The sequence below is a fragment of the Rousettus aegyptiacus genome, unplaced genomic scaffold (genome assembly GCF_014176215.1).
Source record: "Rousettus aegyptiacus isolate mRouAeg1 unplaced genomic scaffold, mRouAeg1.p scaffold_m13_p_8, whole genome shotgun sequence".
Lineage (NCBI taxonomy): Eukaryota > Metazoa > Chordata > Mammalia > Chiroptera > Pteropodidae > Rousettus > Rousettus aegyptiacus.
In genome coordinates this window covers 21,988,239-22,004,057 of record NW_023416311.1, presented here as the reverse complement: position 1 = coordinate 22,004,057, position 15,819 = coordinate 21,988,239, and the positions used below count along the sequence as shown (strand labels likewise).

The 15,819-nt window shown below is 42.4% G+C and overlaps 1 protein-coding gene across 6 annotated transcripts in view; it reads right to left on the bottom strand.

Annotated features, from left to right (window-relative positions):
- Window positions 1–15,819, bottom strand: part of CALN1 (calneuron 1) — a 520,980-nt gene that overhangs the window by 231,647 nt on the left and 273,514 nt on the right. For all 6 annotated transcript variants that reach the window (XM_016138511.2, XM_016138512.2, XM_016138515.2 and 3 more), the window contains one exon: window positions 3,705–3,848. In XM_016138511.2, the coding sequence (XP_015993997.1) occupies window positions 3,705–3,848 (144 nt within the window). The remainder of the gene's footprint in view (window positions 1–3,704; window positions 3,849–15,819) is intronic.

Below are 15,819 nucleotides of genomic sequence, written 5' to 3'. Positions count from 1 at the left end.
ATCCCTTGGGTCTTGAAGATACCAAGTGTGTATCTCCAGTGAATGATGAAGGAAGCTGAGAGGAGAAGCTAAAATATGGCACTTCTAGAAAAGATTTAAGCTTTGCAGATATGTTTCGGGTGACTATTTTATCAATCCTTTCAAGGATAGTACTTAACTAGTACTGTGATGGATTGAAGAGAAGTTGATTCTTGATATACAAGGAGTGTCTTGGGGCACTGGGCTTAAAAGCCTCCAGGAGTCTTTTGGGTTGCAGGTTTCCAGAACCTGAATTGAAGAAGAGATCCTGGCAAAATGTATCCAAGAAGAGTGAATCCTGGTCCTGAAATGGTTTTAGAGCAAAAGTCACTTTAGTTGTAGAGGAAGAAAAAAGAGAATTTGGGACAGTAAGCACTAGGGAGTGTAGAAGTGAGTTAAAATTCCAAGAAAGAACCTTTGCAATAATGGGCCAAAGAGAAAGCCCTAGGCATTGGGCAAAAGTTTTGGTTTTCACTTCAGCCCATGTAACACACACACACATACACACACATACACACACACACACACACACACACACACACGATCCCAGCACTGAAGGCAAATTGGCCATGGGCCAAGAGAGCAATCCCAGACCTTACTGTCTGTCTTCCATTCTGTCCTCTGGAAAACGAGCTCCACACAAAGACTAGAATGTCTGGCTCTTGCAGGCTCTGTGTCCAGGAAACCCTGCCCAGCTCCCTAATCCAAGGAGATTACTGTTACATGCAATACCAATAAGGCACCCCACTCACAAGGAAAAACCTAATAAAAGCCTCATGTGTTGAAGTAGGCTGAACGAAACTGACACACTCAGCCTATTTCTAGCTGGCCCTACTGTTGAAGGTATGACCTCACTTTCAGGCAAACCAGGGACCCCAGAAAAAGAAGTTTGGTGTGTGGGCCAGACTGTTCTTATCATGGCCAGCTTGGATGGATGGAGGTAGCACCACCTTTTCTGCCACCCCTGGGTACTAGGGATCAGGGTCTGTGGGCCAAGAGGGCAAAGTCATTTTACAGCTAAGAATCCTAAGTTTTAGCCCAAACACTCCTTTTTTTGGCATTATCCCAATAAAAATCTCTGCCATTCCACAAGTTTTATATCAAAGAGAAGCTTAATTAGGTAGGGCCACATCTCTGTGGAGAATTCCTCGTTACAGAAGCTTGGAAGGAAGGGTATAATTAGAACCTATTTTTTTAATAGAATAGCTCAAAAGACCCCATTAAAAGAAAGACACTGAAAAAGTTAATCTGTTCATATCCAGAACCCAGCACCCCAGAAATTGCACTTACCTGCATCATTTATAAAACACTTAGATGCAAATTTCAACCTCAGAGCAAGCATTTTTCACTTAGCTCTTTACACACTTAGGCATTGTACGAATTGTGCAGCCCAGCGGTCCCCATCCTTTTTGGCACCAGGGACCAGTGTTCCTATGAGAATCTAATGCCTGATGATCTGAGGTGGAGCTGAGGCAGTGATGCTAGTGCTGGGGAGCTTTGCTCACTTGCCCACCACTCACCTGCTATGCAGTGTGGTTCCTAACAGGCCACAAGCCAGTATTGGTCCATGGCCTGGGGATTGAAGGCCACTGGTGTAAACAATTTCTTTTGCCAACACTGCTGCACTGTTTTAATATGGTATGTATTAAATCTTTTGTAGGCAATGAAACTTCGAAGAAGCTGCACTGCGAAAGTAAATAAATATGTTTTACCTGAAGTGGTCACTTGTGAAATAGCTAATGACTTGGGCTTTTGTTAAAGCAACTAATAAAAATTCTCTGCAAGATCTGTTTGTAAGTTCTGCCTTTGAATATTGGGAGCTGAGTATGATAAGTTGCAAATAAACTGGTAAAATTTGAAGTCTCCTAAACGGCATCCCATATGAAGAGTTTGCCTGAGTCCTAATGAGCTCCTTGAATGACAATCACACATGATCTTTTTGGACCCCAGGGCTTCATTGCATCAAAGAGGATTTTCAATAATGGGGAAATTTCCCATAACCTGGAGTCCAATAAGCAAATATACAAAGACAAAGGATGGACTTTGATAAAGACTCTTCAATCTCTTGGGAGTAACTCTCCCATAATAGCCCCAGCTAATTTTTTATTAAATGTTTCTAATTCCATTTGCTTTTAGTCCATTTGACTAGGTTTTAGTATAGGAGTTGTGGGAGGAGAATCAAAGCACAAAACTTTTGGTTCTATAAACAGAGGTACAGATTAAGATTTTTTTATTTTAAAGAGAACACTTTTTTTCCTGGAAGCGTATCTCTAAAATGAAGATGGGAGTAAATGGGAATGATATTTTGCTATACAACATGTGCTTTGCCCTGGCTTTTCAGAAATACTTCTAAAATACAAACAAAGGTCAAATCAAGCCTGCAAATACAGGATGATTCACAATCAAATAAATCTGTGAAGACAAGTCTGGGACTGCTCACACAACTGAACTTCCCTGATACAACCTCTCTATCCTTAACCAGAAAATAAATGTCTATAGCTGCACTTGACGATTGAAGCTGGAGTTCATTCACCATATAGTCACCTTTATTGTCAATCTTCCAACAAGTTCCACAAGGTAATAGGAGAGAGCCTTGTTCTTCTAATTAGTCAGCAGTACAAGCAAATATATCCCAGCAATAGCCTTGGTCCAAAATGACTTTCTGCCCCTCCTCCTCTGCTTCTTTTCACTTCGTCTATACTTCATGTTCTACCAAGAGTCTCAAACGTCCACCACTCTACCCCTCATGCCTGGAATCAAGCTGCTTTTCAGAGGGGGTGTTAAAAACTCAAAATAAGAAGGTTATTTCCTGGTCCTTCAGCCAAAGCAGGATCTAAATGTCAGGAGAGTCACACCCAATTTGGGGTAGACTCAAGATTTTAGAGTGGGAAAGAACCTTAAAGATTATCCAATGCAGTCATTTTTCAGATGTTTTTAAACACAGCAAAACTCTTTTCCAATGAGATTGTATGTAGAAATCCAGTATGTAAAACAGAGAGAAAAGAAGCTATTATAGCCATATAATAGGATATGATTTGGCCATAAAAGAGGTGAAGTATTGACATACGCTACAATGTATATGAACCTTGCAAACATTATGCTGAGTAAAAGAAGCAAGTCATAAAGGGCCACATATTGAATGATTCCATTTGTATGAAATGTCCAGAAGACACAAATCCATAAAGATAGAAAGTAGATGGGTGGTTGCCTAGGGCTGAGTTAGGCAGGGTGTGATAGAGGGGTTGGGAGGTGATGGCTAAGAGGTACAGGGTTTCTTTTTGGAGTGGTGAAAACATTATAAAATTGATTATGGCATTGGTTGCACAGATCTGTGATGTACTAGAAGCCATCAAATTGTATAGGTTAAATGGGTGAATTTTATTGACTGTAAATTCTATTTCAATAAAGCTGTTTTTAAAAATACACACACAACAACAACAAAAACTGCTCTCACTGCTCAGCCAGCCAGGCTTCCCTCACTCTAGTGGCCCCTGAACCACCTCTGCAGACCCCTAGAGCTGTACGGAATGCTATTTGAAAAACCTTGATATAGTCCAAGTTTCTACCCCTCAACTGTTAACCAAGACATGAACCCAAGTCTTTGGACTCCAATGGTCTTTAAACTGAAAGTCTCACTGATGAGTTGGGGCTCATCTCAGGGGAGATGCTGTTGGCCTGGGTCTCACCGTCCATGTCCAGGCGCTGCATGATGATGGCCAACTCCACTTCACTCGGCATGTACCCCAAAGAGCGCATAGCCATTCCCAGCTCTTGCTTAGAGATGAAGCCATTCCCATCTCGGTCCAGAACCCGGAAGGCCTCTCGAATTTCTACAAAAATAAAGCAAAAAAAAAAAAAATCCAATGGTCACATGGCTTGGTCTATTGCATTGAAGTCAATCGTGATTGTCTTCTGAAAACTCCTAACTGCTTTACAAACAGCGATATGTCAAAACCTTTTAATTCAATAAAAGAGTAGCCAAAAAGAGGAGCAAAAGAAAAGAAAAAAGAAATGAGACAAAAGAAAGCAAAAGAGAAAAGGGGTGATAAGGAGGGGGAAAGGAAAAAAAAAGAGCTTTAAAAGGAGGAGGTAAATAGCCCTGAGCACCCTAAAACGCTGTAGTAGGCACACAATTAGAGAGTGGTCCTGGCAGAGAATCATGTTAACCAAGGATACTTCCTAATCGAGGATGAGTACCAGGTTTCATGTGTAAGAAGAAAGCTACCTCTGAACTATGGCCATTAGGAGCAAAGGAGAATTTGATTCCTGTACTGACTTACATTTCAGCTCCCTGTTGCTGCAGGAAGCTTTTTCAACCTCATAGCAGGATAGGAGTTAAGTATCCTGCTGTTTTTATTTCATTCCTCTAATTTACAGTTGTTTTATGATTATAAACAACCTCAGGTCGATAAGAGTATCATAAATGCCCAAAAGGCATCTTAAATCACATTCTCTGGGGCTAGCAGAGAATTTGACTCTGCTATCAATAAGGCCATTTCACTCAGCAGGCGATTTCCCAACCTCTTACCCCAGGCAGATTGGCTCTGCATTCTACCCAGAATCCCTCCCCCAGAGCCCTGGGGCCTGTCAGTTCTGGGTTGGTTGAGCATTTCCTAACACATCACACCCCTTCAAGGCATGACATAGTGAATTTGAGGTCACAGTCTAAATATGAGAGGTTCCTCAATTTTATCTGAGCACTAGACTTGGTCAGCTTTAATTTTTCATCAATAAACCTGGTGCAAGCCCAGGTATGGCAGCTGCCAACATTCATCAAGCCATTCAACAAGTATTGGCTTTCAGTACCTGAGGGGCACAGTTAGCACTGCAAAGAAATCATCATCCACTGGATATTGTCGTTCTTCTCCAGAGGCCTATACTCCAGTCAGGAAGGTAAGATCCACATAGAAACTTGCAGGAATTCTTCAAAGTAATACAAGACACTTGGCCCTAATCCATTTACTTACTACTTCTCTAAATATCTGACTATATCCCCATCAAATACTTTGAATCATACCCTTTCCCAAACAGGCTTATCCCTTTTCTATTCGTATTTATTTCCTATGGCTGCTGTAACAAACTACCATAAACTTGTGGGTTATAACAACAGAAATGTATTCTCTTACTGTCTGGAGTCCAGAAGTCTGAACTCAGTGTCACTGGACCAAAGTCAAAGTGTGGACAGAGACATGGGAGGCTCTAGAGGAGAATTTGTTCTTGTGTCTTCCAGCTTTCTAGTGGCTGCCAACACTCCTTGGCTTGTGGCCTTATCACTCCATTCTTTGCCTCTGTGGTCATATGCGTTTTCTTCTGTCTGTGATCTCCCTCTGCCTCTCTCTTATAAGGTCACTTGTGTTTGCATTTAAGGACCCAGACAATCCATGATAATCTCCCCATCTCAAGATCCTTAACGTATTACATCTGCAAAAACCCCTTTTCCATCATAACATTCATAGGTTCCAGAGATGAGGACCTGATAGTTTTGGGGGCTGTTTTTCAGACAACTGTGCTATTCCATTCAATTCTTTCACCTGAAACACCCTTCCTCACTCTTTGCCTGCCCAAATCAAATCAGTCTTTCAAGGTCAACTAAGTGACTTTAGACCTCACAAAAACATCTTTGCTCACAATAGCCAAAGTTATCTCCTTTTCTGCCAACAGTCATTCATTCCTTTCACATGACATCTGACATGACCCATCTAGAAATAAGATAACTAGTGTGGAAACCATGGCTTCTCTTCTGAGCTGTAAGCTCTTATACTTTATTCATCTCTGTATGTTCCCACCCACACTCAGAAGTAGGAGCTAGACAGACAGCTGTTCAATGGATGGTGGGTCTGAATAAATAATAGAGATCATATATTGGTAGCAATTTCATTATTGATACTAATTCAGGGCATGCTTTCTGTGAATAAATAAATGTAGGCTCCAACAGAGAGAAGACCAGCCTATGAGCCAGGACCCTAGGCTCCTAGCCAGGTGTATTAGCTAATTAAGTCTACGGCCAAATCCTAAGGCCTAAGTTGGTTCATGTGTAAAATGAACTGGTTAACTATGAGGATCCCTAAGGTCCTTCCAGCCCCCTCCTTTCTGTGGATCTGTGGACATTGTTAAAGCATGTAAGAGAACGGGAAGCCTGTGTTCTCTTTCATATCCTATTAATCTGCTGTTCAAACACTCCTCTTTTTTCCACTGATGATATAGAAAAAAAATTTTAGTCCAATATAAATTTTGAATCAAGGGGTTTGTCTGCATTTTTAGGTTTTCTCGTCAACAAAAAATGCCCAAGATTACCTAAAGCAGCCATACGTTTTCCTACCAGGTCCCAAGTGACCTGAAAAGAGCTTAGAACTGATGCTCAACTTGAAGGCATGGCACAGAATGCTCAAGGACACTGGAACAAAGACCATGGCATCACCTGAGACCAAATCTACAGGCACTAAGGGCAGGAAGAAATAGAGACCGGGTCTCCTGAGGTAGGAGTCAGCCCACAAGGAAGCCAGTCCTGCTCTGCCCTTCAACCCAGGGCAGGCTTCTTTTCAAGCCTCAATTTCCCCATCTGAAGAATAGGTTGGGTCAGATCTCCTTCCAGCCTCTATATTGGGATTTTACCTGAGGGTAGCACATACTGTGCAATAGTAGAAAATGTTAGATGATGGTGGAGGCCCCACCTGGGGTCAGAGAAGAGGCCCAGGCCAGCTGGATGGCCAGCTACAGACTGAGCCCTGCCACATACTCTCTGGACCACTCTTTTCCCAAGGCACCATCTCCGATTCCCATCCTTCTGTCTCAGGTGTACACTCTCTGGGCTTTTGCTATCACTCTGACAGAATTTCCCCTTTCTGTTGACAGGACCCCACTCCATTCCTGTGATCCCCACCACGTGTCCTAGATTTTACCGACAAATGAGCCTGTATCCTTACACTGGACATCCCAGACGAGCCTGGTTGGGGTTGTTTGAGAACTAGGCCTGGAAATGAAGGCTTTTGCATGTGTGCCTGCTGAACCTCACCCAGTTGCTTTGGCTACTCCAAGAGTTGCCTCACCCTGAGACTGCTAGATTTGGTAAGGCAGACTGCAGGTAGGGATTACCCCAGCATTGCCCTGCAGTGATGGGACATGCTCCTTTGAGTCTCAAACCCCTACAGTTGGCCCCATCTGCAGTATGTAACCAGGCTGACCCTGACCCAGGACAGGACAGGCAAGCACATATCAGCTCCGGGTTCTGTTTTCTGTGGCCCCCATGTAAGTGGTACAAAGCCGTCCTTCTCTTTTTACATAGAATATCTGTTCCTGGCTCCCAGGATAAAGCTCACTAACTTCATTTTATTTCAAAATGGAGTAAAAAAAAAAAACTCACAAAACTAGAAATCCATAATGGGAGACTCTGGAGAGTTAGGGTAGGGAAAGCCCAGGCAAACGAGAAGCTTATTAGAAAGAAATGGGTCTTGCAGTCCGAGACATGTGATGTGTGCCTCATTTTATTTTTAATAGCAGAACAGGGTGTGAGAAATATGCCCATAAAACCAGCAGAGACATGAGAGCAGGCCAGATCCCTCTGCCTCCAGCTGCAGGCAGCCTCCTCGTAGCACGAAGGAGCTCTGGCGACTTTCCATATCCTTGGGAAGTGGGAACCACAGATCAAGTTTTCAGGAACAACCCAGTAATGTGGTGTGCCTTTCACTGGTGTTCATCTTCTCTCTGGGCTAATGCCCCTTTCGCTTCAGAGTTACATAAGCATGCTGTGCTTTTAGTCTTTAATTTAATTCTGTCTCACACAGTACAGGCACATTAGGCATCAGCATGGCAATTCTACCAAAGATGCCATTGTGGGCCCAGAAGAGGCATCTATGACAGTGATCAGAGCCTGTCCAGCAATCACTGTACAAAGTATGAAAGGAAACATGATAAGTAAGGCATGTCTTTTGAAAAAAAGAAATCTACTCTTCACGCATGGACTCTCCTAGAACCAAAGTCTGCATTCCCACAGGGACCTGTGCTTCTCCTCCCTGAGTGACTCTGATGCTCTGGATCCAAGTGAGGCCTAGGCTAGACATGGTCCTGCTCTAGAGTCCAAGAGATTTACTTCTCATTATGCCAGCAAGTCTATTTTCATGAAGATATCCATAGCCAGTACTGGTATCACGTATAACCTGACCCAGCACCCTCTGAGAGCCAAGACTTGGTTCCATAATACCTTCGAGGGACACAATCAGTTTGGACAATAACAACAGTAAAGGCATACCAACCATACAAAACAAACTCACCAATCAGCAGAGGTGCACCAGGTGAAATCCAGACCCCAGCCAAAGTCAATATTCACTGACTAATGTTCTAGCTTTGAAGACTTGGCTGAAATTCATAATGCTAATTTGAAAACTCAGATTGGTAATGAAGAACAATAATTTTTCTCATCTCAATCCCCATTACAGGTGAAATCTGTTTATTCTTCACAGAAATGAATCTTTAGGAAGACTGTGGGCTTTGACCACAAAAAGTGATGGCTCCATTAATGAACAAGATGAATTCATTGAAAAATTGCAAACCTAACATAGACGCATCTCAGCAAGGCTAGGCAAGGTGGGTGTTAAATACCTAATATCAACACGAATGCATCAGGAAGTGTAAGATACAAATTTGGAGATCATTTTTCAGAAGAAATAATAGTACAGGGACTGAGCCAATGACGAAAGAGTTTTAGAAGGGTTTCAACCTTTTCTATGAAAGACAACAAATTAATATTTACAGATGATTAATATAGCCCTCATTCAATGAAGAGTTGCTGTTACTTATTATTATCCTGTGCCAGAATAGATAGGTGGCAAAATAAACTTTCTACACTGTGAAAAGGTCATATTCTAGTTGGAAAGACAGAGGTAACTAGATATTCATAACAGAGAATTACAAGCACAATAATCAAGTTTGCACAAGATCCCATGGCAGTCCCTCCAGGGAACAAATGACATGACAGAGAGACAACTCTGTGAAAGGGCCACCTTTGCATCTTTTGACTCTTAAGGCCATGAAGAGATGGGGAAGGAGGCAAAGTTGAGAGAATGTGCCAAGATAGGTATGTCTAACACACTGCCAGCACAGTGAGTGTAAAAACCTCAAGAGATGAGGGTGGAGAAGTATACTAGAGCAAGATTGCAAAGGGCCTTAATAGCCATCTGAACTTTACCCTACAGGCCAGCGGTTGGCAAATGATAGTTGTGGCCAAATCTGGTCCACCATCTTTGTTCGTCAATTAAGTTTTATTGGAATACAACCACATTTGTTTAAATATTGTCTATCTATTATCCATTCCCTACTGCTTTTGTACTATGCAAATAAAATCGTGAAATTATGGCAGAGATGGTTTGGTCCACAAGCCTAGAGTATTTATACTCTGGCCTTTAAAGTTTAAGTTTATGAAACATGCTGTAGGCCACAGGGAGCCCTCACTGGTTTTAAATTAAAAGAAAGAAAAGAAAAAATCAGATTAACTTTTAAACTGCGGGCTCTGGCATCAGGGTAGCTAAGACAAGAACGACAAGAGATGAGAAGCAGGATTGTCACCTGATGGCTGATCAGAGTCAAAAGGGAGATGAGGAGCCTAGAGCTAAGAAACTTGGAGTTTGAAGGAAGGTCCAGGAGACTTTTCTGAGAAGCAGTCAATGCTCAGGGAGGGTGCAGGTGTGCAGGGTTTGGGGTAAGAAAGATCTGAAATGATGCTGGGGTTCCTTGTTTGCCTGATGAGGTGAGTAGTAAGGACATAAACAGAGAGAATTCAGGAGGAAGCACAGGTTTTCAGGGAGGGAAGGGAAGTAGTCTTTTGGCCACATAGAATTCAAGAACCTAAAAGATTCCCAGTTTGTAGGTCTGGTGAGCATTTGGAAATATGCAGCTACCATTTGGAGAAAATGGGAATAGAGTGACCATAACTGCATATGAAACATTGGTTCAGTCTCAGTGGGTTTTAATATGAATTCATTCCAATTTAATTATCATCAATCAGTCCACAAAAACAACTAATTGGTTCCGGTAATTATGGAACACAGAGGTTAGAGCTCAGGCAACTAGAGGGACAGAGATGAGTTTGGAGGTGTAAGACACAACAGGAACTCAGAAGTGTTACCACATTTAATAATGCTGACTAGGGACAGGTCACATGGATGAGGTGCTAACTTTTTTTTCTTTTGGTATATTCTTAAAGGGTTAAAGAATCCTCACTCTTAAGTTGTTTGCTGTTTGAGGTGTGACTGCATCCATTTCAACAAATTTATTGGGCTTCTTCCAGGCTCAGATTGTAATAAATGCTAGAGCAGGACACAGAAGAATATCAGATGGGCCTAACACTGGGGGCACTTCCTGTATATATATATTTGTTTGTTTGTTTGTTTAAATTGACTTTTGTTTCATGAAAAATTTTAGGAGACTTAGAGAAATTAAAATTTACCTCAGAAACAAAGGCAAATGCACAGGAGTTAGAGAAGGTGAAATAGAAAACACTGGGAAATATACAGGGAGAAAGTGAGAAAAGAGAACCTAGAAGGAGGCTAAAAATTAGAATCAATACAACAGAGAGAGATTCCAGCAGAAGCATGCCATGGATGAGGGAAGGAAGGGGCTGCATTCAGGGTCTCTGGTCCCTTGGTTGGAATGGAGAGCCCAATTGGAAGATGCCTGCAGAGGACAAGGCTAGCAATAATGACCATCACTTCCTGAAAGCATAACTGCATTTGTGACTAAGGTTTGAATCTAGGCTTGACCAGGACTCTTGTAAGCTCCCAGCTCCAGACTTACCATGAGTCACTTAACCTGGGAGCAAGCAAGAGGCAGTGTTGGAAAACGTTTCAAAGGCCTAGTGATTAAAGCTGGTGGGTCAGTGATGCAATGCTCATACTGTGTATCTTAGGTGTCCCCAGGCTCCTGACTTTTCATTACCTCATGGTCTAAATGCCAAATTAAAAAGTAAAGCCAATTTCACCCCTAGCTAACATTCATAAAGAAAAGCAGGAACTTATTAGGTAATGAAATTATACAGATAAAAATTAAGTATCCTAAGTCATGAAAAATAATTTCTTTCCTAAAATAGGGGAGCATGAGGCAGTCAGAAAGCTAGGGGCATTTCTAAGGGTTTAGGAGCCAGAAGAGAGTCTATCTGTCTCCAAATTTTATAACTCAACAGATTAAAGTGAATTGATTTTAGCATGCCAGGTCAGTTAAAGCTAATGGAAAAATTCCCAAACAGTAAAAGAACAGGCCAGGAGAACCCTGTGATGAACTGCATGCTCCTGGCAGAACTGAAAGAAAAACCATTAAATTAGGTTGGAATATGTTTGAAGAGTGAGAATGGCTGGAGGGGTCTCTGTACAAAAAGTCATGGTGATAGTGAACAAAGAGAAGGAGGGCATCTAGCATGGGGTATTTCTCGTTGTCTTGGGTTCTGGACCTGATGTGTAAGTTTTTTCCCACACCAATTAATTTTCGAACTCTCTGGATAGCAATTACATGTTCAGTGATTTAATCTAGTTCTGATACTAACTACTCAGAGGAAGGGCAGATCCTAAGTGTTAAAGTCCTATAAAACTGTTCTCCCTTCAGACACCAATCACAGGTCTAAGCCACCTGTACTTCTGACCAACTGGCTATGAAGTCAGGGATTCCCACAACTCCTGAGATGTGATAAATTGCTACAATAGCTCACAGAATTCAGGGAAGCTCTTTACGTATATTTACCAGTTTATTGTAAAGGAACACCTAAACGGAAAAAGAATGTATATGGCTAGGTATGGGGGCGGGGTGTGGAGCTTCCATATCCTTTCTGGGCACACCATCCTCCTAGCACCTCAATGCGTTCACCAGCCTAGAAGCTCTCCAAACCCTGTCACTTAGGGTTTTTATGCAGGTTCCATTACTTAAGCATGACTGGCTAAATCATTACCCATTGGTGACTGAACTAAATCTCCAGCCCCTAGAGGTTGGGAGATGGGCCTAAAAGCTCCAAGCCTCTAATCATTCCTTGGTCTTCCTGGCACCCAGCCCACATCCCGAAGTCATCTAGGAAGCCCAGTTACCAGTCTTCTCATTAGCATACAAAGGCAAGCATTACTCTAGAGGTCCCAAGAATTTTAGTTCTATGCCAAGAATCAGAGAAGAAGATCAATATATTTTTCCTATTATACCATAACATCACACTCTCCAGAAAGGCAGTTATCAATTATCATCATTCTTCATTTCACATCATTTTTTATACACAGACATCCAGTCTCCATAAGGTATGCCTTTCAACTAGCTATCACTTAGCCTTTAGTTCTTGAAGTTCAAAGGCCAAATAATTACAAAGAGAGGCTTTGAGGAAAGGTAGACAATTCAGATGATGCATGAAAAAGACCTTCGGGGTGATCACAGGACCCAGAATGGATTCACATTCAGCACGGGGCCTGACCAGAAGGAGGTACCCAGGAAATGCCTACACATGGCTAAGATGGAGCTGATGATGGGGGAGGGAAAAGGGGCTCCCCTGACATGGGAGCAGGAGGGGTGAGTGGGGAGAGACCCACTCTTCTGACAATAGGCTGGAACTGCTTCCAAGGCAGGACTCTGGGTAGTTTCTCTAAGAGGAGATGGACTATCTCCCAGGGTACGGTAGACTGGACAGCAACATGTAGATACACCTGGCATTTCTCCACAATAAAAGTTATTTCTCAAATAGCAATAAGCACCTTCTCAGGGAAAACAAGGCACATAGCCCGAGGCAGAAAATAGGCGTCATATCATTTGGCACAGAAAACAATATTGGATGTATCTGCAAGCAGCAAATTGAGTGGAATTTTTCTGTCAACAACATGGTAATAATCAATACAATTAATTTTTCATTAAGTCACACTGATCCTAAGCTGAAATCAGAATGATCAACATCTGAGAAAGCAGAACCATTTTGTGAATTTAGTCCAGAGGAACAAGATCCAAGTTCCAGAAATAAACCAAAGGCATACTAAATGGAGGGAGGGAGGGGGCCTCTCAGGCATGGCTCACACCCCCTCCCCATCCCTGGGGTCTTAGGAATCCTCTCAAGAAGCTAAGTTCTTCTTTGGATTACTTAATTAAACTCAACCTAACAAATATTTCTTAGGCACCTATTGTGTGTCAGGCACCATTCTAAGAAGTGGGGGCCAGGTCCCAGGAGACCAAGGTATAATAGCCACACTGAACCCACAGTGAGAAGGGACTATGAGGGGCAGCTTGGTAGCAAGAACTCAGATTCTCTCTCTGGCCCTGGAAGAGTATTATTCTAGAAACCATGTTTTCCATGACCTCTCGAAATTCTTCTAGGTTTGAAACAGAAAAGAACTTTATAACAGAAGGCGAAAAACTAAATCCAAAAAAAAACATACGTGGCTCCTTTTGTTTTTGTTTTTTAATGAGGAAAAAATTATTTTTGAAGGCAATATGGCGTTATTTTGATTCTATCAGTCCATGCTAAGGGAGAAGACTCAGTGTAGCCAAGCTCACAGGACTCAAGAAGAGCCAGAAAGAAGGCCTGGCATTGCTGATGGAACAAACTTGGGCCTTCCTGTGTGATCCTCCACTAAGGAAGGGAGACCTCCAGGAATCCCTGCACCCAGCCCAGCCTTAAATGACACGTGCAAGAAGGCCAGACAGAGACAGCAAAAGAGCTCATCATGGACCCCTGTAGAGCAAAAGCCCTGTGGATGTATCACAGTTGGTCATAAAATCGATGCCTCATACCCATTTTCTTGCCAGGGAAAACAAGGATAGCACATAGCCTTTTTATTCCAGTCCACAGTGAGAAATGCATTCCACATCATGACAGACACAGGGTGCACATTAGGTTGAACCATATAAAATTGCTTTTGTATAGGTTTAAAAAATGATCAATATCAGCAATTTCTTCTGCTTCCAATTACTGTGTAATAGCTAGCATCTATTGTGTGCTTACTGCATACCAGGCACTGCTCTAAGCATTCTTTGTGTTCATCTATTCCTTACAATAACCCACGAGGTAGGTTCTGTCATTACCATCACCCAAGGCCATGTGGTTTTAAGTGTCAGGGCAGTGATTTGAACCTAGACCTTCCAGCCCCAGAGTCTATACTCCTAAACTTCATACTCTACCTCTTCAGACACACACTTCCTGAAACAGTGTACACCCTTTCCATATGTGACACACTCTGGTACTTAATCTTTCTTTTCCTCTTTATTTTTTTTTATGCACACTGCACTAAGCTAAATCATCTTACTACACACAAAGGTACAGAACCCACACTTTAAGAAACTTAACCTTGGCCATGTCTTGGCTTCGCCAGAGCACCCTCTAACGCATAGTTACTTTTTGGTACACACCTTTCTCCCCTTCTGGTTACCACTTTGGACTCTCCCCAGCAGCCTCCAGAGTTTGTCCAAGGATACCCCAGGCCTCTGTCTGTCTTCCTGAATCAATGCCTTTCCCCATCACTTCTCCTCTAGTGAGACTATCTTGTTTCCTACCTCTGCATTGAGCAATTAGCTCTGCCATTAGAGCAGTATAGGCTACCCGCCTCCATACCTCCATTTACTTAACAACTTTGTTGAGTCCCAGAAGGATGGTACATTCTAGAAGAACAGAAAAAAGTTCTTGATTTTGTAACACCCACAGGCCTACCTGTCTTAAGACATAACACCTGCTGAGTGAGAGATTTAGTATTTGCAGGTCTAAAACCTCTCAGCTGCACCTCCAGCCCAAAGCCACTGTCTATCCCTACCCTCTGCCCCATCTGTAATAACCTCAGCCACAGATCAGGGAGGTGGGGATGAGGCAGAACAGGCAGATTTCACCGGCCACAGGTATTTACCAGTTTTACAGACTGACCCCAATGAAAAAGGGGACAGTGGTGGTCACACATGTTTAGCTTGACTTCTGTACTCCTAATTGATCCATTTTGTAGCATCTTATGCCAAGGCAGCTCTGGTGCCTAAAACAGGGCCCAAAAAACTTCTAGCTGCCTGTGGCAAACTTTGCTTGGGGAGTTCAGCCTGTGAAAAAAATTCTCATAAAGCCATCCTCCAAATATTCATGGCACTGAAACTCAGGGAGAAATGACAAATGGTGGGAGTTGAAGGAATTGGCTCTAATCCAGAAAAGAATTTTCCATCTGTTGTGTAATTCTTCCGTTGTAACTCTTATCAAACCTGTCCCTCTTTTTCTCATATGGAAGGGCACACGTAAACATGGCCCAAATCTTATTTCTAATGGCCTTGCAAATAGAATCACTCCTGGGGCTGCTGAGTATAGAAAACCAGCCAAGTCGCATTTAAGACACTGTAAGCTCCAGTCCCCCTGGAAAGTGTGCAATGGAAAAGGCACTAAGAGGGAGCCTGCAGGGTGACTCCTCCTTTAGCTTACCAAATTCCTGCATAGTCCTCCCATCTGCTCCCTGCCATATTACTTCCTACTCCATTTTGCTACCTGATAATTGATAAAGAGCCTGGACATGAAATAAATTGTTCTCCACTGCAGGCTGCATAAATATCCCATTATCGATTTATTTGCTTAAAATCACCAAGTCTTTCATTTTGTTTTAGCATGCTGGTTCTTTATCAAAATAAGTCTGCACCTTTGAAAAGACTATTTTCAAAGCCTCACACTTTCTTCAGCTTCAGAAATAAAACCAAAATCAGCTGAAGCACCGACTGATCCCACCCCAGCCCTCCAATATTAAAAGAGCAGCTCAGAAAAAGGGGAAGTTGTTTTAGGAAGTCTACCCAGAAACTTAATCATGCGTCACAAGTACACACATTCACACTCGTGCCTGCGTG